Source organism: Capricornis sumatraensis, chromosome 2, assembly GCF_032405125.1.
Source record: "Capricornis sumatraensis isolate serow.1 chromosome 2, serow.2, whole genome shotgun sequence".
In the NCBI taxonomy this organism is placed as follows: Eukaryota; Metazoa; Chordata; class Mammalia; order Artiodactyla; family Bovidae; genus Capricornis; species Capricornis sumatraensis.
Genome location: NC_091070.1, coordinates 120,229,809 through 120,256,926, shown reverse-complemented (window position 1 = coordinate 120,256,926; position 27,118 = coordinate 120,229,809). Strand labels below are relative to the sequence as shown.

The 27,118-nt window shown below is 55.7% G+C and overlaps 1 protein-coding gene across 1 annotated transcript; it reads right to left on the bottom strand.

Annotated features, from left to right (window-relative positions):
* Window positions 1-315: 315 nt before the first annotated feature.
* RORC (RAR related orphan receptor C) lies at window positions 316-25,299 on the bottom strand. Its single transcript, XM_068963886.1, has 11 exons — window positions 25,252-25,299; window positions 22,547-22,576; window positions 10,488-10,573; window positions 10,064-10,205; window positions 8,292-8,804; window positions 7,830-7,951; window positions 6,843-6,975; window positions 6,572-6,679; window positions 6,278-6,388; window positions 4,708-4,817; window positions 316-1,723 (listed from the first exon to the last, which is right to left on the bottom strand). The coding sequence occupies exons 1-11, from the start codon at window positions 25,289-25,291 to the stop codon at window positions 1,562-1,564; spliced, it is 1,557 nt and encodes a 518-aa protein (XP_068819987.1). The 5' UTR covers window positions 25,292-25,299; the 3' UTR covers window positions 316-1,561.
* Window positions 25,300-27,118: the final 1,819 nt, after the last annotated feature.

Here is a 27,118-nt window from a genome sequence, read left to right as displayed (position 1 = left end):
GCTTGGTCTGAGATTGCTTCAGTGGGGAGAGGGGGCGTTCCTGATAGCTCCCTCACCTCTATGGGGGATGGCTCAGGGTAGGGGGCTAGCATCCTTACAGTGTTGATGGCTGCCTGGGCTAGGAACCTGGGTCCTCATGCAGAAATGAGATTTCAGAGCAGCGCTAGGATAACCTTCATTAAGGCTCCTCCCACCTGACACACACACCTCTTGCCTTTGAAATCATTTTATAAAGAATGGCACAGGTTGGAGTTTATGTTTACACTCCCCTGAGAGGAAAAAAAAAAAGAAAAACCAAACCTCCTGACCACCTGCTGTTTCCCTCCAAGCAGGGCACACAGCTATTTATAAAACCAAGAGAAGTTCTCGGGCAAGATCACGGTCTTCTCCACCTTGCTGGACCCAGCGGTATCCACGGAGAGAGTGCTGGAATTGCATCTGCTTCCTTTCTCATCGCAAGAGCAGGGCTGCAGGGTGGGGACCAGACAACTAGTACTCCAAGGGTCTGTTCTTGGCCCTGTGACTGATCAGTGTCCAGCTACCTCTTCTTTTAGCATTTCTTGCAACCAAAGACAGCTGGGGCTGGCGTACAGTTTGGGCCACCCCTGGCCTAAGCCTGGTGAACTAGGGCACCAGGTGAAATGTTCTGGGCTCCCTCAGGATTGGGACTCTGCCCTGGGGCCGCTAAATTCCTTTGAGCTGTGACCTCAAGGAAGACAGATTGTGTCAGATTAAATGTGTCTATAGAGCCGCATGACTGCAGGTTGAGTGTGTGAGTATGTTTCACCTGTCTGTGGATATGTCTCTGATAGATTTGGGTAACCCCTAAAGTCTATTTTTAAAGTGCACATAAGAAGTCTGAGTTCTAACTGTCTGTCTGTGATGTTCTTGGTCTTCATCATACCCTATCCCTATGTGCAAATCCCATAAAATTATCATCCCCAGCCCCTCCCTTACTCCCATCCCATCCTTACCCTTCACATATCCAGTTTTTGTTTTTTTTTTAAGACCCCAGAGTGCCTAACCATCTCCTTGCTGAGCTGGAAGGAAGGGGGCAGGCAGCAAACCTAGTGATGCAGATTCATGTTATATGCAGGTCCTTCTGGGCTCCGGCCGCCAGTCTCCAAGCTTGTTGCACCACCCCAGCCAAAGCCCCAGGGAAATGCAATGAGGTATTTCAAAGTCCTATTCTTAGCTTCTGAGTCCAGAGTTGAGTTCCATTCATCCAGGGTGTCCTGGAACCCCCTATTGTCCTGAGGATACCTAGGTCCTCTGAGAGGTCCTTGTATCCCACCCCAGGCCTCCCAGAAGCTGGGGGTGACAGGGCATGGGAAAGGAGCCCAGACAAAGCTGAGGCTGGGGACAGAGTCCCTTCATCCCGACCCTCTGGCTCTTAGCCTGCTGCCAGGCAGGCCGGTGGGCTGAAACCCAGTCTCAGCGTTTGTTCACCCATCCCCCCAAACAGTCAGAGACCACCCTCCAGGGGCCACAGGAAAGGAAAAGACCAAGGGAAAGGTGAGCCAGCAGGCTCTAGGAAAGGCAACGGAGTCCCTCCTCCAGGTCACTTGGACAGTCCCTCGGGTGACTCGATTTCAGTGCTGAAGAGTTCCTTGTAGAGTGGAGGGAAAGCAGCTTGGACCACGATAGGGTGGAGATGCTGGAAGGTTTGCAGCTTTTCCACGTGCTGGCTACACAGGCTCCGCAGCTTCCCCTTGGGTGGCAGCTGGAGGTGGGTTCATGGGGAAGGAGGGTGAGTGGTGCAGCTCTGTCCCCAGGTCAGAGCAGTCCTCCCATCCTTCCTGGGCTGCGACAACCCTCTGTACTCTCTCCCTGCACACTCAGCACTTGTGGGTCATCCAGATCCCATTGGTAGGGGTAGGTCTGTATTCAAGGAACTGGAGGCACATGAGAACCGCAATGGGACAGGAACATGATTTCTGGCTGAGCCCCCAAATGGTGTTCCTGATACTCCTTAAATGAGCCCTGTTCAAGACTCTCTCACTCTCTTACGCTTTTTTAAAACATCTTTTTGCCATGCCACGTGGCATGTGGACTCTTAATTCCCTGACCAGGGATCGAACCCATGTCCTCTGCACCGGAAGCCTGAAGTCTTAATCGCTGGACCACCAGCGATTATAAAACCCATGCTTTGATAATAGCGAAAGTCTGTGCCTCTTTTACACACTGTTAGGCGCCTGCTTGCCTTCGTTGATGCTGTTCCCCTTACCTGGAATGCCTTTTCAATTCTTCGGTGCTTGGCTAATTCTTACTCACCTTCAGTGTTACCTCCTCTAGGACTATTTCCCTGGATTTAAAGGTCCCTTCCTTTGGGCTTCCCTCTGTGGAGCACTTAAATCCCATTTTAGGAAAATGATCCAATTTATCTATCTCTCCAGCCTAGATTTAAGCTCCTTGAGTCTCTCTCCCTCCCTCTCCTCCCCCACTCTCTCTGTATCCTCGGTACCTATCATACTGCTTGCACACGGCAAATGCTCAATAACTGTTTCTTTGGACTAAGCAATTTCCAAACAGATACCCAACACTGCAAATAGTAAACCACCATTGCCAGCACTCAGCCAGTGGAGGGGAATGAAAAAGGCCCAGAGATCCATGAGGAGACAGAGGCAGAGAGACCTCACCGGAGAAAAACTGAGAAAACCATTTAACTTCTGCAGTTCCCTGTATCACCAAGTGAGGCTTAAAAGCACCTCTCACCAGCCACCATCCCTCTCTCCCCAGGCTAGTTATCTAGGAAAGGGACAGTCAGGGAAGAGCAGGCAGCATGGGATCCCTTGATACCTCTTGAATTCCTCCTCTTTTCATTCCTCCTGCTTTACCTTGCATTTGTTTGGGCTATTGCAACAGGGTCGTTCATTCATCCTTTCATTCATTCTCATTATATGTGTTGAGAACCTTCTGGCTGGGCACTGTGATGGGCTGTGGTGATGCGTCGGTGAATGAAATAAAATCTCTACCTTTATTAAATGTATATTCTAGTGAGGGAGCTAGACAATAAATATTAGAAAACTTCTTCAAAAAAACAATAAAGCAGGCTGATGGGTAGAAAGCTTTTTGGATGGGGTAGTCTGGGAAAACCTCTCCAGAATAAAGGGATGGAGCAGGTTGTTTGGAAAACTAGGGGAAGAAGCATCCAGGCACTTGGAACAGCAGGTGCAAAAGCCCTGAGAAGCAACTTGATGTGTTCAAGGGATAGCAAGGAGGCCAGTGCTGCTGGAATGGGTGACTGAGAGGGCAGCGGAAGGAGACGAGGTGAGCAAAGAAGTTGGGGGTCATGCCATGAGGCCAGTTGGCCACGACAGAGACTCTGGATTTGATTCTCAGCGTGACGGCAGCTACAGGAGCACCGAGGACTGCCGTGTGGCTGCAGTAGGACAGACGTGTGGAGCAGGGGTCCAGCTGGAGGCCTCTCTAATGGTCCAAGTGAGCGCTGACAGCAAGAGGGTGACTGTGGGGAGGTGATGTATTCCGAAGGTGGATTCCACCAGATTTGCTTTCCAACTGCCCTCCCAGGTGCTGCTCCTCCTGAACTATTCTACCAGACTTGAGGTTTATGTAGGGCAGAGACTGTCCTTTAAGTAATTTCTGTATTCTCAGCACCCAGCACAGTGCCTGGCACACAGCAAGCGTCCATTGCTTGAACCATTCCATAAATGGTCCCCTTACATTGGTTCCAAATTAAATTGCCTAAAAAATAGCTCTGATGATATCATTCCTCTAGCCTTTGGTGCTCTCCATTGCCTGGAAATAAAGTCTTAATTCTTTAATATGGCATTGAAGGTCCTCTCTGATTTGCTCCCTGACCTAATTTTTAAGGCTGTCTTCTGCTACTTTCCTGCTCCCATCAATCTATCCCAGCTTCCCATCTTAACATGTAGTCAAAATGTTCCACCAACTATTCTCCACATACACATTATCTTTCCTCCTTATTTTTGCTCATATGGTTCCCTAAGCCTGGAATGCCTATCCCACCCCTCAATGCCTGTTAAAATAAATATTTCATGGCCTAGTTTAAATGCCACCTTCACTAGGAAGCATTTATGAGCCTCTCCTTTTTCCCTCAAGTTATTTTTAACCCCTATTCCATGCTGTCACATTTCCCCAATATTAGTAATATATCAGGGGCACAGAGATGTGGTAGAAAGAGCCCCGGGACTTGCATTTATCACCCACGATTGTGTAGACTTGAACAAGTCATTCAGGTCTCCTTATCACTACAGGGAGATTTGAACATCTCTCTTACTGACTGGGTTGTCACAAAGATGAGTATATCTGGGAAAGCACGTTGTTAATCACATTATTATTTTATCCCGTATCACATCTTATTCTGCTTTAGAGTCATTGGTATACAAATCTCTTCTTCACAGCAGGTTAAAAACTCTTGGTGGGGGTAAGGACGGCATCTCTGTCTCTTTCCACTCACAGTACAAGCAGGTGCTGGTAAGCGGTGGCTCTATTAAATTGAATTGTTCCCTGGAGGTCCCTCCCAATTTCAGGCTCCCTAACTTTTCATCTGTACCCACAGAGAAGTGACTGCTCAGTCCCCGTGTCCTGTGCTGTTGCAAGCTCTCTCGTACAACTTAGCTCTCAGGCACTTCCTCCTCTGGACCCTCAGACCCTGGTCCTCGCAAACCCTGAGGTCACAGATCTGGCGCCGGGCCTGACCTCTGTCCCAGGGACTGCTCCTACCTTTGCCAGGATGCCTTGGCGATGAGTCTTGCAGAGATGATGATGAAAGGCCAGCTCCAGATTGCACTGCAGCTGTTCTACTTTCCTTTTCTCTTGGAGCCCCGGCCGGTCTGAAGGAGGGGATGGGACCACAGCAAAAACAAGAAAGAACATGGACGTTAACTTCTCCCAAAAGGTGTGTCATTCTGGACATCTGTGCTGAACGGAGATCTTCTTAGCTGAGTGAGAGACAGTGTAGGGGGTGTGGGTGTGTGTTGTTTTGGAGTTAGTAAGCTGTGGGGCCTTGGGTACCTCTATAAGGAAAACTGGGGAGAGATGAAAGAGATGAGACATTCTGATCTCCCAGTTCCAGGCTGCCTTCTCCCTGGTACCTAGATATTTCACATAGCTAATTCAGTGCTCTCCACTAAAACTCTGCTGTGGGGAAGAAAAGATCTCCCCCTTCACCCCGACTTGGCAAAGATGGTCCCAAAGAGGAGATGGGCCTTGTGTAGCCACCTGGGTCAGCACTGGGCCTTCTGTAGCACTCTGTGGCTAACTTCAAGAGACAAACCACCTTTTGTCCTGACTCCATAAAATAACCAGAAGTCATCTTTTCAGTCTTTACTTCCAGCTCAAGGGGCATGTTTTGGGCTCTACTCATTGGCAGAGCCAGTGGACTGGTAACTTGGTCTATAAACTCAGGTTAGTAGCACAATCCACTTCCCCAGGTTCTCGGAATCCTTGGCATTCGGCTGGGCTCACCCAGCCCACTCCATTCTGTGGAGTGGACATCCAGAGTCCTGCCCTGAAGGCAGGTAGCCTTTTGTTTCTATTTTTGGCTCTGTCCTAGGACTCATGGGATCTTAGTTTGTCCACCAGGGGCTGAACCTGCACCCTCAGCAGTGAAAGCGTGGAGTCCTAACCACTGGGCCGTCAGGGAATTCCTGGTGGCGTGTTGCCTTAAAACGAGTTCACACAGAGCAGCAATTCTCAAGCTTGGTGGCATGTCACAATAACCTACAAGAGGCTATGCAAAGTTCTGGTGTCCGGCTGCACCTGAGATCCACGTCAGAGTCGCAGCACTCGTTTTCTAAAGCTCCACAGGCGGCTCCAGAGTGGGGCCACGGTGGGGTCCCTGGCAGGGGCTCACATGCAGCCCAACTGCTCTCACCTCCTCTCTTCCTCATGCCTCCCCACTTCTCCAGCCCCACCTGAGCTTCTCTCTTCCCTCTCTCAGGCTCCTCTGGATCTTTCTTTTGACTCATCTTATTTTACAGCAACATTGGGTGGGCTTCTTCTGCTTTATAAAGCACCTTCCCAGATTTAACCACAGCAAAGGTCCACACCCTTCAGTATCTGTCACGCCCCCACCACCTGCTTGTGGGTTGCAATTTCTTCGTCCAGGGGATCTTCCCGACCCAGGGATGGAAACCCACATGTCTTAGGTCGCCTGCACTGGCCGGCGGGTTCTTTTCCACTAGCGCCACCTGCGAAGGCTGCTTGAGCACAGCGCACAGGTCCAGACTCTTCAATACCTTTCGTGCCCCCACCGCCTGACTGTCCTTTGCCCAAGCCCAGTGACACTCACTGGCATTGATGAGGACGAGGGCTGTGTAGAGGGCGATCTCATCCTCTGAAAAGCGCAAGGCACTCAGGGAGCGGGAGAAGTCAAAGATGGAGCTGATGAGTTCACTGCAGCCTGGGAGGGTGGAAACGAAATAGTGAGCAAGGTGGCTGAGGCCACAGTGCCCGAGGACACCCGCCCCCCTTGGTGTCTGGAGCAGAGAGGGCAGTCTGTCATGAAAAGAGGGCGCCCTGGGTCTGGAAGCCTCGGATGGGGTTGGCATCGGACTCCTCTTGCTCATCTCCCCCTGCCCCTCACCCAAGGCTCGGAACAGCTCCACGCCACCGTATTTGCCTTCAAAAAAGACTGTGTCATTGTCAGCATTGTAGGCCCGGCACATCCTGACCAGCACCACTTCCATGGCTCCTGGGGAGTGGGGAGACAGGCAGGCGCGTTGTCACACAGAGCCAGGAATCTGTCTCTGTCCCCCTTCAGTGTCCTGGGCCCCTTGAGGCACCTCCCTCCACGCAGCCCCGCCCATTCCACACTGGTCCCCCCACCCCGCAGCCCGCCCGCTCTCCCCAGGCACCTGCTTTGAGCAGCACGATCTGGTCATTCTGGCAGAGCTCCATAAAGCCCGGGAGCCTCTTAGCGAACTCCACCACATACTGAATGGCCTCGGTGAGTCGGTGGGCACAGCGTCCCCACATCTCCCACATCGACTGCAGGGGGAAGGGAGGTCCCACTGGAGCTGTCTTTTAGGACCCCCGGGACCCCACTGAGGCCCTGGGAGCCCAGACAGAACTGCAAGTACCCCCCACATCCTCAGCACTTGTGTTTTTAGCCTATTCTTAGCACAATGTGCTTTGGGGCCCAATGGATCTAAATTTGCCTTTGGCTCCACTACCTTGTGGCGTGGAGTATGTCTACGAACTCCTCTGTGCTCAGTTTCTCAGTCCATGAAAAACAGGAATGGCAACCTCATGGGGTGGTTGTTGTAAGGGTCAAGGATAATTTATGTAAAGTGTTCAGCACAGTGCCTGGTAGAGAAAGAATGTTGAAACAGATGCTAATGAGGGGTCTGACTATTGTTGATAGAGGAGGAGGAAGGAGAGTATGCTAAGGTCTGTACTGCTAGGTCTGGGTGGTGAAGGACATAGGGTGTGCGTGTGTATGTGTGTGTGTGTGTGTGTGTGAGTCACTCAGTGGTGGTCGACTGTTTGCGACCCTACGGGCTACAGCCCTCCAGGCTCTTCTGTCCATGAGATCGAAAATACTGGAGTAGGTTGCCATTGCCTTCTCCAGGGGATCTTTCTGACCCAGGGATCGAACCCAGGTCTCCTACATTGCAGGCAAATTCTTTACCAATGAAGACCAGGTAAAACAACCATAGGCAGGAGCTAAGGAGAAGCTCTCACCCATCTGCGAGGGTGCATACTTAAAAGCAGGTGCACACTGTGTTTCTCTGGGATACCCTGCCTCGCCCCAAGCCCACTCATGTGTGCAGGTTGCCGTCTCTGGACTCCCTGGGTAGTGGCAGGAGTCTTTCCTCCCCGGTACGGTGTCCTGGCCTCACCTTCCTCTGGTAGCCAGCCACCTCCTCTCTCGAGAAGATGTTGGAGCGCTGACGGAGCAGGTCCTCCAGCCGCAGCTGACACGTCTCCCGGTAGGACTTGCAAACGTTCTGCACCAGGTGCTCTGGGGCCAGGGGAGGAAGGCAGAGGTTCCATCTCAGCCAGCTCCTACCTTTCGCATACCAAGGGCACTCCTCTGCCTGGCCTAGTCCTGCTCTGCCTCCCTCAAGACCCTTGTGTATGCTTGGTTTACATGGGATGCTGACTAGGGCCCCCCACCCCATGTTTTTTTGCTGCACTGCACAGTATGTGGGATCTTAGTTCCCTGACCACGGATAGAACCCATGTCCCTGCAGTGGAAACGTGGACTCTTAACCACTGGATCACCAGGGAAGTCCCACAGGGCCCTTTCTTGGAAGCTCCTCCCTCATCTTTCTACGCTCTCCGCCTCCCCAGCCGCTTACCAGTCTCCGTCAGGGAAGCATAAGGCACCTCTGGGGTGCTGTGGAAACTGGGGGTGAAGTAGCTGTCCAGGCCCCGTCCTGGCTCCCCAAGCCCAGGACGCCTGGGGTCCTCAGAGTGAAGTCCACCCCTGTCCGGGGCCAGCTGGCTGTCTGTGCCATAGAAGTTCTCCCTGCCCTCAGCTTTGCCCCGCTCAGGGCTGTATTCCAGGTGGTACGAGGCCCCATTGAGCCCGGCCTTGGCCAGGCTGTTGGAGTAGGAGGGCCCGCAGCCTGGAGCTCTCAGGAGACTGGGGGGACAGGCTGAGGCCTCTGGCAGGTCAGGCGAGGAGCCCAGGGGTAGCTGCCCATCCGGGAGCCCCAAGGTGCAGGCGAGGGGTTCTGCTCCTTGGGCTCCCACAGGAGGGGTTTTGGCCGCTTGTTCCCGTTGCTGCTGTTGCCGCTGCTGCAGCTGTTTCTGCACCTCTGCATGCAGGCTGTCCCTTTGCTTCTTGGACATGCGGCCAAACTTGACAGCTGAAAGAGGTCGGGGGCTCAGGAGTTTTGGAGGCGGGAAGACACGGCACAGGGCAGAGTTATAGGCACTGTGACCATTACAGGATTAACTTGCTGCTCCTTGAAGAGCTCACTCCGAGCAGACCTTCTCCAGTCTGGCTGAGAGCCTGCCTTCCAGGCATTTCTGTTCAAGACCCACTCCCCCCGACTCCTGTCTGCTTCTGGGCTCTGTCCAGCCCAGATGTATCAGCAGATGTATCAGTCTTCTGAGTAAACTCTCCCTGCTTGAAACCAGCTTCGACTAAGTGGCAGAATTTGAGCAATGAGTCTGGGCTGGGGAGCCTGGCCTCCTGCTATGGGGCTGGGGATGGCTGAAGGGGGAGCCTCAAGCTGTATCGGGGTCACCTCGCCCATCTAGGAGGGTCAGAGGAAGAGGAGAGCCGAGAACACAGGTCTCCCTGTGGTCAGGCCTACAGGCTCCCTGGTGACCTAGATACTCACCACAGCCCAACCCAGGCTCCGCGGCTTGTTTCTGAACATCCTCTTCTGCTCTCTCTTTCCTGCCTTTTCACTCACCCCACCGCCCCTCCCAGGTGTGGGGGCACAGCCCCTCACCCCGCCTGCCCCTTTGCAACCCTTCGTGTTTCCTTTCACTTTGTTATTTTGGGCGCGAAAAGTGCTGACAGGCTCCTTCTGGCTCCCCATCACCTCATGCCTCCCCCAGCCCCACCCTGGGCTCCTTCTGTGGTGTTGGTGGGGGGAGCAGTTTGGGGGCTGCACGGGGGCAGTGGCTGAGAAAGATGGAGAAAGGCACCAGGAACAGCCGCCCTCGCCAACCTCAGCCTTCTGGGCTGTTCTCAGGGTAACTGTGTCCCATTCATAGTTGCAGCCCTTTGTCCCAAGCTGTGGATGGGGGTGCGGAGAGCCAGGTGGAGCTGGAGCCAGGGGAAGCTGGGGAAAGATGTGGACTGTGGATGGGGATGGGATCTGGGCTGGAGGCGAGTCGGATGAGGAGAGTCCCTCCCGAGGAATGGGAAAAGGGTCTAGGAGTTTGAGGAAACAAGGGTTTTTGTTGCAGAGCCTGAAGCTGGGGACTGTGAAGACCTCTGATGAGGGCAGCCCGCCCACCCCAACGCTGGACAGTGGAAGAGACCAGGGCCTGCCAGAGGGAAGGATGGAGGGCGGAGACCCAGAAGGCTGTCGAACCCCTGTCTGGTGCCGCTGGTCAGGCCGCCGCTCTGGCGACTGAAGCCCTGGGGGGGCTGCCCACTTGGCCTCACCATCTCGGGACATGCCCAGGGCCAGGCACTTCTGCAGGCGGCAGTGCTGGCATCGGTTGCGGCTCGTGCGGTCAATGGGGCAGTTCTGCTGACGGGTGCAGGAGTAGGCCACGTTGCACTGCTGGCTCCGGCGGAAGAAGCCCTGGGGAAGGCGAGCGAAGATCATGGCTGCTGACCCTGGCCAGGCCTACGTCACTCTGAAGGCCTCCGGATCATAGGACCCCTCAGTTTTCTCTCCTCCATTATAATCTGTCCTGCAGTCACTTCCCTAGTGGAAGACAAGGCCCTCCATGCACAGGGCTCTCCAGGCAAGGCGCCAGCGGGCAGCTCCCTAGCTGTCTCAGGAGACCAGCCCTGCCGGCGGTACGAAGCCCGCCGAGCCCCGTCTATCCTCTGAAGAGACTGTGTGTGAGCGAGCACTCACCTTGCACCCCTCACAGGTGATAACCCCGTAGTGGATCCCAGATGACTTGTCCCCACAGATTTTGCACGGAATCACTTCAATTTGTGCTGGAAGAAGGAAAGAGCAGAGGTCAGCCTGGGAGCCTTCGGTGCATCCTACCCCAGCACCTGGGAGGCAGATACAGGGACGTGGTGTATCCTCTGCTGCCCTACCCCAGTCCATCTCGCTTTATCTCTCTTGTAAGATGGAACACCAGGCTTCCCTGGTGGCTCAGTGGTAAAGAACCCACCTGCCAAGCAGGAGACGTGCGTTCAATCCCTGGGTTGGGAAGATCCCCTGAAGATGAAAATGGCAACCCACTCCGGTATTCTTACCTGGAGAATCCCATGGACAGAGGAGCCTGGCGGGCTACATACAGTCCATGAGGTTGCAAAGAGTGGGACAGGACTTAGCGACTGAACAACAACAATCAGATGGAAGAAGGAGTGAAGCCAAATGCCACTCAGCAGAGGGTCTGTGGAGGCTGTTTTAGTTTTGCGGAGCGGCTGGGGTTGTATCAGTTCTACGGGGGCAGAGAAAGCAGCTGCAGAGAGGCCACCTGCTCAGCCCGTCAAGATGAAAAGCTCTAGTTGCCTCCCTCCCGCCTGGGGACCTAGGAGTCCTCACTACTTCACAACACCTGCTTCCCGCCCAGGGGGCTTCCTCTGAGCTGCCCTCCCCCCACTGGGGCTTGGCCCCCAGGGCAGAGTGTGGGGCCTGGTGGGAAGATGTGGTGCACCAGGCGGGAGGCACCTGGGGGCCAGGTAGAGCTGCCTGCCATCCTCAGCAGGGCTGTGAAGGCTCAGAGAGGGGCTGTGCAGAGGCTGGGGGGCCAAGAGGGCAGGGTCACAGGGTGGGGCCCAGAGAGGGTAGAGAGAAGCCAGATGGAGCCCAGGAAAGTGGGGGCAGCAAGCCAGCACTTCTGGATGTCTGAGAGCCAGGGAGCGGATCAAACAGAGCGCCGAGGTTCCTGGCCCAGAGCAGAGGGTGGCTGTGTATGGATGCTTACGTGTGTGTACGCGGGCCTCTGCCTCCAGCTGTATGAGCCCAAATCATGAATGTTAACACTGGCTGGGACTAGAGACCATCGGATCATTCAGACCTCTTGTTTTCCCCTTTACCGAGGAAGGAATAGGCCAGATGAGATCAGATGGTTGGCCCAGGTTCACACAGCTAGCTTACTCAGGAGCTGGGTCTCTATCCCAGTTCCCCATAGCTTTCCATTCTGCTGGTCCATGTCTGTGATTTCAGGGGCACACACATCAGTGGGCATGTTGCCTGCTTGAAGGGGTGCTCGTGTGTGCGTGTGTGTGTGTACATGAAAGGTATATGTGATTCATGAGGCAGCAGGCATAGCTGCTTGAGCCAGTGTGTACACTGTGCATATTTGTGTGCTAGCGTTTGTTCACTGGCTGCCAGGACCCTCCCCTTCTCCCATGAAGCTCACTGTAACCTACCTCCCTGGTGCCTTCGCTGTGGTTGGTTACTGGCCCCAGGTTCATTTCTACTTTGCCCATCCTTGTCAATGCCCACAGCTCCCTGCTAAGTTTCAGGGATGAGCCGCCGGCCTCCCCACCAGCCAATCTTTGGAGGGACTGGGCAGGGATGGGTTCTCTTTCAGGTCTTTTCATCACTCCTAAGGGCATGCGCGTCTCTCCTCTGCCATTGCTGACCTGCTGCCTCCCCTCTGAGGGAGAATGCCTGGGATGGCTGCTGCTGCTGCTAAGTCACTTCAATCGTGTCCGACTGTGCGACCCCATAGACGGCCCCCCACCAGGCTCCTCCATCCCTGGGATTCTCCAGGCAAGAACACTGGAGTGGGTTGCCATTTCCTTCTCCAATGCATGAAAGTGAAAAGTGAAAGTGAAGTCGCTCAGTCATGTCTGACTCTTTGTGACCCCATGGACTGCAGCCCATCAGGCTCCTCCACCAATGGGATTTTCCAGGCAAGAGTACTGGAGTGGGGTGCCATTGCCTTCTCCTGCCTGGGATGGAGCAGGATGTGAAACTGGTCTAGGACTGCAGCCCCTCCTCATCTCTGATTCCAAGGGTCAGAAGAAGCAGCAGCCGCCTGGGGGGCAAAGCCGCAGTGCTATGGACTCTCTTCTGGCCTCAGCCTGGACTCTGGTTGTGGTGTAGGGCCTGCTGATGTGAGGTGGGGAGGGGGGGCCAGGGCTTGCCCACTACTCCCCCAAATATTGTTTTCGTCACCCTTAAGCCATCATCCCCTCAGGTTAGCCTAGACCTGAGTCAGAGTAAGCAGCTGTCTCTCATGGGGGACAGGGTGTCTGAAATCCCTCCATTAGAACTCGAGTCTCTCCTAACTCGAGTTCTCAGGCAGTCCACTATCCTGCCCAGCACCCACCCAGTAGGCTGTCCTGATCATCTAGGACAGATGGCAAGAGAGCTTTCAGATTCTTTCCAGTAAATTAAGAGCAGATGGGAATGAATGGAGGGAAGAGAGAACAAGGGAGGACTGGATACCTGGAAAAGGGGCAGAGAATGCAGGGACACCTGCACATCTTAGCCACTGGATTCTCTAGGTCTCAGTGCCCTTGTCAGTAAAATCAGGGTAAGCACAGCCTGCGTTGCCAGTGCAGGGGGTGACGGGTGTTAGCATAGGGGGTACATGGAATCACCTGAGCAAAGTGCCTTGCAGCTGGAAACACTGGGTGTGCCATTGAGCACAGCGGCGGGAACAGAACCCTGAAGGCGTTTGAGGCCTAAGAGAAGTACTTGTCTCCTGTGGAGTCAGCTCCTGCCTCTCCCCGACCAGTTCCCCTCCAGCATTGTGGGATCTCACTCCTCAGTGGCCTTAAGCCCGGAGAGGGCAGAAACCATCGTGGGTCACCCAAAAAGTAAGCGGGAGGGAGACTAGGCCAAGCCACAGTAGGAACTTGGGCTCCAGCCCAGCGCTCAACCACAGGCCTCCCTGCCTCTTCCCTTCTCCAAGAGCCACATCCGTGTGCGTGTGTGCGCTGACCACACGGCTGACCCAGACGCATCTCTCGGCCCCACCGCCTGACCCACTGCTGGTCCCAGCCCCAGGAACCTCACAACAGTGTCACCGAGACCTTGCCCTTTTCATAGGACGATGTGGCCAGCCACAGACCAGATTCACAAATACCCGTGTTTGGGGGAGACCAGAGTTTGGACCCCAGCCACTGGGCCAGCCAACCATAGTCCCACACTCCCCAGCCACAGTCCGAGACAGAGGTACAGAGTGAGACAGGCACGCAGGGTCAGGGGTTTGGGGCTAGACTGTCCAGCCTCTCAGCTAGAGAGACCAAGAGGTTCGGGACCAGGAGACGACAGAGACAGATGCAGAGATGGAGAGAGAGCCCCGGAAACACAGAAAAAACCCACACTCATGTCCTGGCCCCATGCCCAAGGCCTGGCCCTGTCAGCACGGTCAGGCCCTCTTATCCTGCTCCTCCCTCCTGGCCCTGCCACCTGTACCCCGGCCATGCCATCTACCCAAAACCTCAAAGAGAAAGTACCGGTGCACACGACTGTGACTTGTGGAGGAGGGGCGGGGAGAGGACGGGAAAAGGACCGGCAGAGGTGGCGGTGGGGTGAGCTGGAGCTGAAAAACACCTTGAATACCTCACCTTTGCAACCTCCCCCCATGAGCCCTGTCCCTGAAGCAGCAGCTGGTGGGAACCCAGGTTGGGGAGGGGAGCTGAGTAATCACAGGATTACTCAAGCTGTTTCCCAGGAGCCTGGCCTGCCAGGAACTTACCACCTAAGGGCCTAACAGTGCCAGGAACTAGAACTAAGCAGAGGTCAGGAGCCTCGAGGTCAACCCTTGCAGCATGGCTCCCACAACAGCCCTCACTCTATCCGCCCTCGCCTGCTGCTTCAGGAAGATCGGTGTAGCACACTGCGGTTCTCTCCCAGGGCCTGTCAATTCCAAGGAGGGAGCAACGTGCCCACGTACACATGATACCTCCTGAAAGCACCTAGTGATTGCATGACCCTAGACCTCTGAGTAGCCAACAAGATCCCCTGGGGAGCTAGTTAAGATGCAGGTCCCTACTCAGGAAGTTGGAGGGGCCCAGGTTCTGCATTTGAACAAGCTCTTGGTTGGTGCCCAAGCTTGCTGGTCCTCACCCTACATTTCTGAGTAGCAAGAATGTAGTCCCTCTTCCTGCTTCTGCCTCCTCCTGGGGCATAAGGGTGGGGCTGGTGGTCTCCTCCCCAGCTCATTCTTTTATCTTCTTTTATCTGCCAACCGGTGTGACTTCTAAAACTTCATTCCGACACAGTACTAGGAAAAGAAAATGAATCTCTTCTGGACTGCTTTGGGGATTGAAGGATCCCCAGGGAGCCTCCTCTGAGCACCTCCTATGTGGGGAAATACGGTAGAGACAAAGTAGGCTGTCCCCCTCCCTCCAGCCTCCTCTAATCTCACCCTTCTCACAGCTGCAAGATTCATTGATAGCGCTCTTTGAATGCATCCCGAGCTTGGCCCTGTGCCACCTTAGAAAGCCAGCCCTGGGCCCTGTCCAGGTGCCCTATGCCACAGAGAGGAAGTGGTAGGAGCAAAGGAGGGGCTGCAACCCAAGGGGATCTTTCCCCTCAAACCCCAGAACCACCCCAGCTCTGGCAGAGAAAGATGCAGGCAGAGGCACCCTGAGGTCCTCATCTTCCCCTGGTGCTCTATCTGCCCAAGGCTAGGCTTTTCCTCTCTCCTCTTTCTCTCTCTTTTTCTCCAAAGGACATTGATTAAGGATGATGATGACAGGTGGCACCTTCCCAGGTGGCAGAGTGGTCCAGAATCCTCCTGCCAATGCAGGAGACACAAGAGACGTGGGCTCGATCCCTGGGTCAGGAAGATCCCCTGGAGAAAGAAATGGCAACCTACTCTAGTATTTTTGATCCCATGGACAGAAAAGCCTGGAGGCTACCCAGCCCAGTATTCTTGCCTGGGAAATTCCACGGACAGTGGAGCCCAGCAGGCAACAGTTCATGGGGTCGCAAAGAGTCAGACATGACTGAGCGGCTGAGCACACACAAGCATGATAGACATAAGCGTTGGCTGAATTCTTACTCTGTGCCAGGCTTTACATACATTTTTCATTTAATGACCACAATAATCCCGTGAAGTAGGTACTCTTTGTATCGTCCGCATTTTAAGAATGAGAAAACTGAGCCCAGGGGAGAGTAAGTGGCTTGACTAAGGTTGCACAAGCTTGCTGGTCCTCACCAGAAGTGGGAGATCGGGTACGTAAGCCCAGGTCTCTGTGACCTGAGAGCCAGGGTCCCCAGCCATTGAGCCTTTCACTCTAGAAGGATGAGACACCCAAATGCACTAGGCAGCTTGTGGGTGGGGGCATGTTTACCGGCTGCAGCGGAAGTGCAAAGTGAGGGGGGGGCTAGGACCAGAATTCAGGGAGGACACCCACGGCACTGAAGCCGGGCCTCACGTCTAGGCTAAAGATCCAGACATTCGTTATTCCCTCTGCCCCATACCTTCTCCCGTGGTGTCAGCCCCCTCCTGCCTTTAACCATGGTTCGCCCACCCCAGCCGAGCTCCTGACTTAGGACTCCTCGCAGGCCCACAGCTCCGCTGGCGTATGGTCTGGCTTTCAGGTCAGGCATGCTGGTAGGCCTCTTTGCAGAAACCAGTGAGTGAGTGAGTGAGAAAGGACTGTATCTCTTTTCTTAGCTCAGGGGCCCCCACCCCCCAGCTCCAACTCAGTCCCTCTCCCCACAGAGACCACACCTCTGGCCAGGGGATCCCTGTGTACCCCAGCCGGTCACCAGCCTCCCTCCTTTCTCAGCTCTCAGTTCCCGCAGCTTCTGCAAAGCTGGAAACCACGGCTGGAGGTGGGCTCCCCGCGCCACAAACAGCAGGAAGGGGAGGGCAGGGTGGGGGTCAGAACAGAAGCTGCTGTACCTGGCGAACGCTCCTGCCTGCACTTGGTGAAAATTTTCTGCTGATACACCCAGGTCCCAGGGCTGAGAAAGTAGTGAAGCTAAAACTCAGGTGGGCGAGGGAGAGTCTGGGGTTTTGAAAAGCTACGAAAGACAGCCAGCCACCTGAAACCCCCCTCCTGGTGCCCCCGCCGCCCCCGCAGTCTGGGACAGGAGAAAGAAGGGGAAACAAAAGAATTGAGTGAAAACAACCAGGGGATGGGGGGAGGGGATGAATCACCAGGAGGAAGCAGTAAGGAGCAGGAGCCCAGACGCACCGCCAGCGGCCTTCCCGAGGCTCGAGTCTCCTTTCCAGAGGGCCTCTGCTGCTGTGGGAAGGCCAGGGCCCCCAGGAAGACCCAGGCTCTGGCCCCGCGCCCCTGCCATGTTGCTGTCCCTCCTCCTAGATGGATATCTCCATCCTTTCTGAGCCTGGAGTCCCATGGAGGGGTCAGCTGGAGGAGTGGAGATGAGATCTCAGAAAGGACTCGTCATTGGAGGAGACCCCAGGGCTGCCTCTCTAGGAGAGCTCTCAGCATGGGAAAGTCCCTGTTCCCCATCTGAATCAGGGGACAGAGGAAGGGGAGGGGAGGGAGCCCCTGGGAGGGGCAGCCACACCAATACCCATGTTTCATGGTGATGGGACAGGCTGGGGTGCTCCCACCTTCTAGAGCCCTGAGCTGGAGGTGTTTGGGAGTCCTGTTAGGAATGGGCAGAGAGAAAAAGCCAAAGGTACAAGAGTGACTCGAGGAAGGAGGGGGCCCTTTGTATGGCCCTGAGCTCTCTGGGTGAGGTCTGTGGCTCCCTGGGACTTGGACTTCTTTCTGGTTCACAGGTCCTCCTCATCATAACCAGACTTGAGGAAGATCAGGGCACAACAAAGACAAGAATGCAACCTCATAGCCCGTGCCCTCCCACCTCCCCATCCAGGCCTAACGCCAGGGCCTTATGTCCGTCTCCACTCCAGCCATGCCCTGGAGTGAGGTGATGGGGCCACCCTCCCTCTGTCTGGCTGGGAAGTTCTTCTGGCTAATGGATGTTTCCTCTCTACTCGGCAGCAGGTCATGATGGCAGAGTCCCTGTCATTCTTTCGGAACTTCTATAAACTCCCTCCCTCCCACTTCTGCCTTCCTGCACCTGACCTATCCTCAGTGTCTCCCCTCTCCTGCCCACCTTCTCTTCTCTCTGTCACCCCCTGGGTCTGTGTGCCTTCCCATCCTCGGCGCTTCAGTCCTGCCTCAGGCTGCACGTTGTCATGCTCTGGCTCCCCTGGCATTTCTCCAGCTGCAGCTCTATCTAGACACCACTCTCTCCCCGTGTATTTATAGATCTTCTGTCATTTGAGTTTGGCCTCTGCATCTCTCTTTATTTCTTGGTCTGGTTTCTTTCTTCTTCTTCTTTTTTAAAAAAATTTATTTGGCTGCACTGGGTCTTAGCTACAGCATGCAGAATCTTCTGTTTTCAACAGGTGGGATCTAGTGCCCCTACCAGGGATCGAACCTGGGCTGCATTGGGAGCACGGAGTCCTAGCCCCTGGACCACCAGGGAAGTGCCACTGGTCCGTTTTCTACTCCCAGTGTGTCTGGACCTTGGTCTTTGTGTGGGTCACAGTTCCAAGCCCCCAGTGCTCTGCCTGCCCCAGAGAAGGTCAGAGGACAGGGAGGTAGCGGGAACTCACGAGGGGCTATGCGGTGCCCAGAGACGTCCAAGTGAGAAGGACCGGTGGCACCAACCCCGGATGGGAGGAGACCCTCTCCAGCCTACCAGCTTGGTGGGGGGTGGGTTTGTCACGCAGAGCTGCTCTATTCAGTGTCTCCCCGTTCAGTCCCGGGCTCTCCTGCTCTCCTGCCAGGCTCTAAAGCACATCTGACCGTTGCTTCTTCCCAAAGTGGACTGGCTGATTTGAGACCATTTCTGGCAAGACTAACCTTTGCTAACCTTTCCTGCTAACATTTGCTGTTACTGGGAAGAAGCTAGAAACTGAAGTTTGGGTCTCCTCACCCCTCCTGGCCGCCACCACTCGGACGCCTGCACGGGAGTCTCCACCCCAAGTGTGGAGGTGAGGCTCTTTCCTTCCCTTGGCTACCTCTCCGTGTCTCCTCTGAGTTTCTTCCACTACCGTGGGGGATGCTTTACTTGGAGATCATTGCTCTCTGCTTGCTCAGAACGGGAGCTTCTCCAAAGTTAGTTTTGTTTTTAAATTCAGCTTTTTTTTTTTTTTTTTTTTTAAACAAGAGACAGGGGCGCAATGACTTGCCTAAGGACAAGGCTAGTCAGGGACAGAGGTGGCTCAGAACCTGGTATTTAGACTCAGCCAGTGGGTTTTTCCAGTACACAATATGGACTCTCTTTTGTGGGTTGTGGGAAGACCCCCAGTTGAGGCTGGGGGTGCTTCCTGCCTCAGGCCACAGGGGTCCAGGGCTTCCCTTTTCGTCCTTCACCCTATGCTCTGGGAGGTTCTCTGGCTCCCTACATGAGGGCGATTTGCCCACCGCTGCTCTGCTGGAAGGCACAGGGACCCCAGACATCTGCCCACCAGCTGTTGGCCCATGGCTTTGGGCCAGGAAGCCAGTAAAGTTGAAGGCTTTTTGCTCTCATCTCTACCGCCTGATCCTACTCATCAAACGGCCGTCTGAACCTGGGATGAGGGGTCTCTTTCTCACACATGCACACACACACACACACACACACACACACACACACACACACCCTGGCTGGATTCCGCTTGGTCCTCATGATCCTGCAGTGGGCAGGGAGTATGATGGCTCAGAGGCCTGGATGCTGGGGTTCTGACCCCCTCCGCCAGCTGCCCTCTCTTTACCCTCGCCAACCCGCTGCCTCGGCACAGCGGCTCCTCCGGCCTCCTTTCTCACCCTCCCACAGGCAGTTTGGAGGCGTGGAGGGAAACACTGCAGTGGCTGCCTGCTAATTGCCAGCCTCCACCTACTACAGCTATGTGATCTAGGGGTGAAGCACTGGGCCCCTCTGGGTCTCAGTTTCTTTTTGTAAAACAAGGTGCGGGGCACCTCACCTGCTCTGGGAGATCCTTGCCAGAGCCCACGACAGAGGAGTTCCTCAACAGACCCTTTACTGCGACTGCTGTAAGAGAACCGCTTGAGGAACGAGACTCCACGGCTACTCCGCCCGACAGACCCTAGCCTTGACCAGGACACACCCTGCCAGGGAAGAGCGCTCGGCTTCTGCCCACACTGTCCCCTCCTTTTCAGAAGGCCCGGGAATGATGATGGGCCCCAGGCTTCCCCGCTCCCAGGAGGCCCATTCACTTACTTCTCATGACTGAGTCCTGGGCTTTGCCGCCTGGGCTCCCTGTCCTTCTCAGCCGGGGTGGTCCAGGGATGGGGCGCAGCTGACAGCAGGGGTGGGGGCCAGGCCCTGCTGGCAGAGCCTCAGTCCGCAGCTCTGCACCTAGCTCTCCCCCAATGCTTCTGGGCCGGGGGGTTTAAGATCTGCACCACACAGGTGGCCGAGTGACACCCCCCCCCAACTCCACCCCCCACCCCCCCTGGGGTGCAGCGGGTAGGATGACAGGCGCCCCATGTGGCCAATCTGGGCCTGGGGCAGAGTGTGAGGGGCGGGGCAGCCAATCGCAGGGGGCGTTGGAAAATTCCAAAACCACAGGCGACAGCCACACGCGTAAAAGCTGTTTCCACCCGCCAGGGTAGTTCTGGCTGGGGAGCCGGAATGGAGCTCACACGAGCCTGGGGCCAGGTCCTTACTCCCCCTCCCCCCGAGGATCCCCGAGAGCCTGACCCTCTTTGCCAGGTGACTCCAGGGACGGGGCTATTTCTAGAGGTAAGTCACAGAATGTCTGCCTGGGGCCACCTGCGACGCTATGGACTGCCAACAGCCGTGCTCCACCACCCACCATGCTCATGCCCTCCCTGCACACAGTGCATGCCCTGGGCTAGGGCATAAGTGATTATAGTAGCAGTAATAACCATCAGACAAATGCCACTATCTGTAGGAGGGATTAGTCTGTCAGAAATTTCCTCAGGAGCAAAACTGCTGAACTCGGAATGAAGATGATGTTAATAATAATGCTTAACCATGTGCCGGAAATGGTTCTTAAGGCTTTATGTGGATGATCTAATCCTCCCAGAAAGCTTTATGTTGTAGGTACCATTATCCCTACTTCAAAGATGAGGACAGTGAGACGCAGAGAGGTTAAGTAACTTGTCTGAGGTCACACAGCTAGCAAAGTGGTGGAGTCAGGACTCAAAATCAGGGTGTTTGACCCCAGATTACACTTGAGAAATGGGAAGCTTTCTCTGCTTCAGGTCTGCTTAGGAGGGTCTCCTGCTGTGTGAGTCTGTAGAGTTTCTTGCTCTTGGAGTCCTTCTCTGGGGTCCATCAACCTCAGAGGCCCTCTCAGCCTCATATCTGCTCTATGGGCACCTCAGCCTCGGGGTTCCCTCTTCAGGACCCCTTAGTAATCAGGTGCCCCTCTCAGTCTGGGAGTCCCTGTCGGGCTTCTCCCTTCCTGGGGTTGTCTTGGAGCCCCCTTTTATGACTGTCTACACTCCAGAGCCCACTTTTCAGAGTCTCTGGGCCTGGGGGAGGCATTAATCTTTCCTGGATTCTCTGGGCCAAACCTCCCAAGAGGCCTCTGATCTTGCCGGGACTCCAATGGCGCCTGGCACAGGCCTTTCCCCGCTGGCCTTCCTTGGGCACTCAGGAGCTGGCAGTGGGTTGGGGGAGGGGTTGTCAGCCCATGTTCTCCTGAGGACCCTCACGGGTGGGGGTGGGGTGGAGGTGGTTGCACAGGGCCAGTGGGTTGGAAGGGGATGAGGGGGTGTGGTCCTGGCCGAGGTTTCTGTGGTAAGGGGTTGGGGGTAGGAATGGCGTTTAGCCTCTTCCAGTTCCAGATGCTCCGAAAGTCCCCCTTCTCCCCCCCACCCACATATGGTCCCTGGCCCCCACCTCCCCCAGCTCACCCGCGTCACTCCTTGACCCGCTTTCCTCCCAGGGCCCTGCTCAGCATTTCCGTGGGGCCCTGTGGCTAGGGGCAGGCGAGGCACTGATCAGGATTGTGCTGAGCAAAGCAACCCCCCACTCAGAAGGATGTAGCCTCCTGGTGGCCCCCCAGCCCCTATCTGACCAGCTCAGGGAGGAGGGTGATGCTTGGGCCCTCTGAGAGTCTCTGCTTGGAACAGGGAGCTCTAGGCAATGATGGCAGCAGAAAGAACTGGAGTGAGCTCTCAGGAGGAACTGGTCGGCAGTCCAAGGGAGGGCCGTGGAGAAAGGCAGGTGACCTCTCATGCCCTGGAGTGGTCCTCCTCAGTTCAAGGATTCTGAGAAAGCATCCTGGGGCTGGAAGGGCACGTTGATGGGACATGAGCTTTGAGACCAAGGTGCAATGGGTGCATTTTCTGGGGGTGTAGCCTGTCTTATGAACTAGGAAGATAGATCTGATGAATTGAGAGTTCCCAAGAGAAGGTATTCCTTGCTAGTATCCATTGGTAAGTCCTTCCTGAGCTCTAATCCCTTCCTCACAGGTTGCAGCCTCAGTCTTTCAATGTCCCCAGGACCCAGAGTGTTTTTCTCCACGTGTTTCCTACCAAGATGAAGGCTTTCCTGTTCTCCTGCTCTGCACAGGCTGGCCCCAGGCTTGTTTATGCCTTGGGATGTGTTAACCACAGAGATGCACAGCAAACCTGACTCTGCCGCCACAAAGCCTGGTGCAGGCTCCCTGAGTCCCTGAGGCCACCCTGCCTCAGCAGCTCCCTGCCTGACCTAGCAATCTGCGCCACTGCCCACGCCCCGCCCCCCACCGCCCCACCCGGCATCTCCTGTGCCTCTGTCCAGCCGCTCCTCCTTCCTGTGGCTCCCTTTTACTGTCGTCTCCTTACTTCTTTGCGACATTCCCTCGCACTTTTCAGGCTTCTCCCTTATCTCCTCCCTTTGCCCCCCAATCTTGAGGTTTCATCACTCCTCCTCCTCATCTCCCCGTCCCCCTGGTTTTTCAGCTCCACCTCCTTTCAGACCTGGCCACCTCTGCCTGGTTGCTCCAGCTCCGTACATGGACCTCCTGGCGCCCTTGCTGAATTCTTTGCCATCTCTCCACACCCCAGCACCAGTTCCTGCCCCAGTCCTCTACTCACAGGTGTGGGTCTTCTTTGCAGCCAGCAGCTCTGTAAGGAGAAGAGAGGGGGTCAGGGCCAAAAGTTGAGGGCCATGGAGGATCAAGAGATCCTCCCCAAAGCTCAGGCCCTCACCCCCACCCCAGTCCTTCCTGGAAGAACCTGGCGTCTGGGGAGAAGGTGGGACCACCTCCACTGCACTGCTCTCTTCCCTCTGCCCTACAGTCACGCGAAGCCTCTTCAAATCCTGAAATGTGCCAGGCTCCTCACCACTCTGGGACTTCCCCACATTATTCTTTCTGCCTGGAAGGCCCTTCCCTGGCCCCTCTTCAATCTAGACAACTTTTCAGCCCCCAAGTTCCCAAGCAGGTCTTTTCCTGAGAGAAGCCTTCCTGCCCCTGTGCTGACACACTCAGCACCAGTTGATTTCCTGGCACTCATCACATCATCTCACTGCTATAACTGTTCATGATCTAAGAACAGGGAGCTTTCCTGCTGGACAGTAAGCCCTATGGAGGCAGGGACTGTGTCTGCCTTGTTCATGTTGTTATTTTGTAGTGCCTCCCCCTTAGAGATACACAGTAAATATTCTGCTGGCTGCACAAGCATGCTCAGCCGTGTTCAACTCTGCAACCCTACTACTGTAGCCTGCCAGGCTCCTCTGTCCATGGGATTTTCCTGGCAAGAATATTGGAGTGTGTTGTCATTTCTTCCTCCAGGGAAATCTTCCTGACTCAGGGATCAAACCTGTGTCTCCTGCATCGTCAGGAGAATCCGTTACTAACTGAGCCAAGCGGCCAGAGTTAAAACTCTTGGTTGCTTGTTTGTGCCCGCAAGCATCTGGAAATTTCTAGGTGTAGGAGTTGAGGGTAGGGTAGTGAAGATGTTAGAAGGAAGAAGGGAGAGCTGCAAGCACAGACACCCCCACCACACACACTGCCTCCTGCAGGTTCTGGCTCCATTGGCCCCGCAGCCTGCAGAAGAAGGAATGCCTCGTGCTGTGTGTGGCTGGTCCAGGTGAAGAGAAGGCTGTAGGGAGCACAGATGTGTTGATGTGGGAGGAAGGCAGGGAGGCACAGACCTCCAGAGGGGCAGCTGCTGAGGGGGAAGCCTTTAGCTAGAGCCTGGTTGGAGCAGGGAAGAGCATGTCATTCACTCATATGGTTAACTTTTATTAAACACCTATCAAAGGAGTCCCTGCGAAGAAGCTTTCCCTGCCAGACCTTACTGCATTTTGTACATCCACACAGCAGCTCCTCACAGAGCACAAGGACAGTCTTTCATTTCAGTAAATGCTGCAGGCCTGCCTTAAGCCCCCTGTATTTCCCCTGACCTCTGACTTGGCTCTCCTGTTACTTTTTCCTTCTACTTGCCCAGTGGGCTTCCCTGGTGACTCAGATGGGAAAGAATCCAGGAGACCTGCAATGCCAGAGACCTGGGTTGGATCCCTGGGTAGGAAGATCCCCTGGAGGAGGGAACGGCTACCCCCTCTAGTGTTCTTGCCTGGAGAATCCCCATGGAAGAGGAGCCTGGCGGGCTACAGTTTATGGGGTCGCAAAGAGTCGGACACCACCAAGCGACTAAGCATAGCACTTGTCCAATGCTCAGCATCTTTCCCTTCTGCCCACCCTCCCGGCTCACACACTGTCCCTCTGCCCAGGAGGTGCCCCCTACACGCCAGTTCCTCCACTGGACTGGGTGGGAGTGATGGACTTGAAGGTCTGGGCTCAGCTGGGGTGGGGTCGGGGGAGGACTGCGCAGAGAGGGAGGGGCTCCATCCGGCCCCTCCCTCTGGCCGCCAATCCTGCCTGGCCCCACCCAGCTTCCTCCCTGACGTGGCACCCTCTTCCCTAGCCTCTAGCCTTGAACCTCACAGCAGGCCTGGGGTGGGGGAGCTCCCCTTGCTTGCCCCGGCAGTGGAGTTCTTCCTCCACCAGGTGGCCCCACCACTTTTTGCCTCAGGGCTCACACCTGACTGAGCATGTGGCCATGGGATCCCGCTGAGCGGTTTGAGTTAGACCCTCCGTGGGGCCAAGGACTGCCTGACTCTCCACACCCCCCGGCCCCCCTGCCCCGCTACCCCTGGCCGAGCGTCCCACATTTTCTGCAGAAATGAAACCGCATCCTCCACCCCCACCCCTGAGCCAGTGGGGAGCAAAGTGCTGGGGGTGGGCGTGGGCAGCGGACAGGGCTCTATTGCTTGCTCCCCTGACCTTTGTCATCTTTAGAGGCAGGACGGCTTCTTCCGTCGCTGAATGAACAGAAGGTGGAGTGGTCGGCCTCTTACTGCTGCCTGGGGTCCCAGCCAGATGAGCAGTGTCCGCCCCTCCTCCCAGGGGGCGCTCTCACTTGAAACCAGACCCTGCCCACATGCTGGCCCTTCCTCCCTCCAGCTTCCCTGACTCTCTTCTCTCCTCTCCTCCCCCAGCCCACCTGTCTCTTCCTTCTTCACGGCTGCCTTTCTTTCCCCTCCACGTGCTTCCTGCTGCTTCCTCCTCCTCTTTCTCTCCTCTGTCTGGCCCCTAGCCCTTCCTCCCATGTCTCCTTCAGTCTCTATCAAGACCTGTTCTGTCTCACCGGCCTACCCTCCCCTGCCAACTCATCTTTCTCTCCTTCTCTCTTCTCTTGCCCCAACCCTCTCACGTCCCGACCAGCCCCTTCCCATCTCTCCTCTGCACCTCCTGGGAGCCCCTTCCACCTGCCTGTAAGGCTGCAGGGCCTCTTACCCTGCGAGGCTCGGTGGTGTCTCTGTGGGGCCCTGTCCATGGGGCAACTCCCTTGGTGCCGTCCTTGCTGCCCTGGCTGCCCAGGAGGGCAGGGAGCAGGGCCCAGGGGAGGGAAGAGGGAGGAGGAGGGAGCACCTGGCCCGACAGCAGGCAGGGGAAAGGAGTGGCTGGCAGAGCGTCCCGGCATCAGGAGGGGACACAGGGAGAGATGGGAGGAACAGAGTCTGGGGCCTTGAGGAGAGACAGGATAGGTGACGGGAGGGGCACTGGCCTTTCTGCATCACCTACTGTGTGCTGGGTCCTTTGCCAGTCACTTTCTGTAAATCCATGATTTTCTCCAATCCTCCCAATGTCCACCATGGAGCAAGCATAGTTGCTTCAGATACCTATGTGATGCTCAAAGCTAGCTGATGCGCGAAGATAGTCACAGCTCGCCCAGGGATTGTACAAGGACAGTAAGTGGTTGAGCTGTGATTTGAACCCAGGTCTTTGTGACTCTAGAATCATGCGCTTTCTATTTGACCAAGACATGCGTGCTCAGTCACTCAGTTGTGTCTGACTTTTTGCAGCCCCACGGGCTGCAGCCTGCCAGGCTCCACTGTCACTGGGATTTTCTTGGGAAGAATACTGGAGTGGATTGCCATTTCCTCCTCCAGGGGATCTTCCTAACCCAGGGATCCAACCTGTGTCTCCTGCATTAGCAGGTGGATTCTTTACCACTGAGCCACCAAGACAGGTGACTGGTGAAGGGGAGGTGGGGAGGGGAGAGATGAAGATGGGGTGGCATATTTGGTGGATGGTGCCTCTTCTACAGGGTGAGGTCGGGTTCATCCCAGCAGTTCTTGGTTTCCTTGAGGCCTCTGCCTACTTAGCGTCTGCACTTTGCTGACCTTCCCTAGGACTCCCCGGCTCCGTGATGCCTTCACAGCCTCCTGGTCTGCTGGGTGCTGGGGGCAGGCCTGGAGGTGTGTGCTGAGGCAGAGGAGCAATGGGAGAGGAGTGTAGAGGAGACATGCTTCATGCAGTAGTTGCAGGAAGGAGATTCTCGCCCCCCCCCCCCGCCCCAGTCTGGCAGCCCCCACGGAGGAAGGGCTCTGGGGAGGCCACAGGATACAGCTTCTGAGGATCCTGGGTGCCACTGATCTCCTGCACAGCCTCGGCCCAGAGTTTGATTAGCTGGGCCTGGCTCTCCTGGTTACCCAACAGGCTGGCTGGCCAGGGGCCAGGCTGCAGTGGGGAGGCTCCCTGGCACCTCCTCCTGCTCTCACTCCCAGCTGGTAAACAGCAGAGCAGGAGCCAGACACGCCTCAGCCTCATGACTGCAGCCCACTCCCCCCGACGTGGTGCACGTGGCACCTGGCGTGGAGAGGCGGGTACCTGTCCCCTCCCAGGCCTGCCCAACCATCTTGCCATCCTCCACTCGTGCCCCACCCTGGAGCTTCATGCTCAGCTCCCAGCGGCACCTCCATTCCCAGGTAGCTCCCAGAGTCTCCCAGGGCTGCAGCTCACAGAACAGAGGTTAGAAGTAGAGAAGGACTTTCCAGCTCCCAGGATGGTTGACAAGGGGGTAGGGAGTGAGGAAGAGTGAAGTGGAAACTTTTGGGGACCTTCTCGTACCGAGAGTCTGAGGGCGTGTGTCTGTGTCTCTGAGACTCTGATTATCCCCGTGTCCTTTTGGTAAATGCGTGGCCCACGCATCTATGTACACTTCTCTGCACAGAACAGGATGTTGGTCTGTTTTGGGGTGCAGCCCTTTGGGCAGGCTTCAGTAAGCAAAGCTCTCTGAAGAACCCCCAGGCAGATCAATAGAGCCAGTGAGAGGCAGGGGGGCAGGGCCACCAGGAGTGCTGCTCTGCTAGCCCCTCCC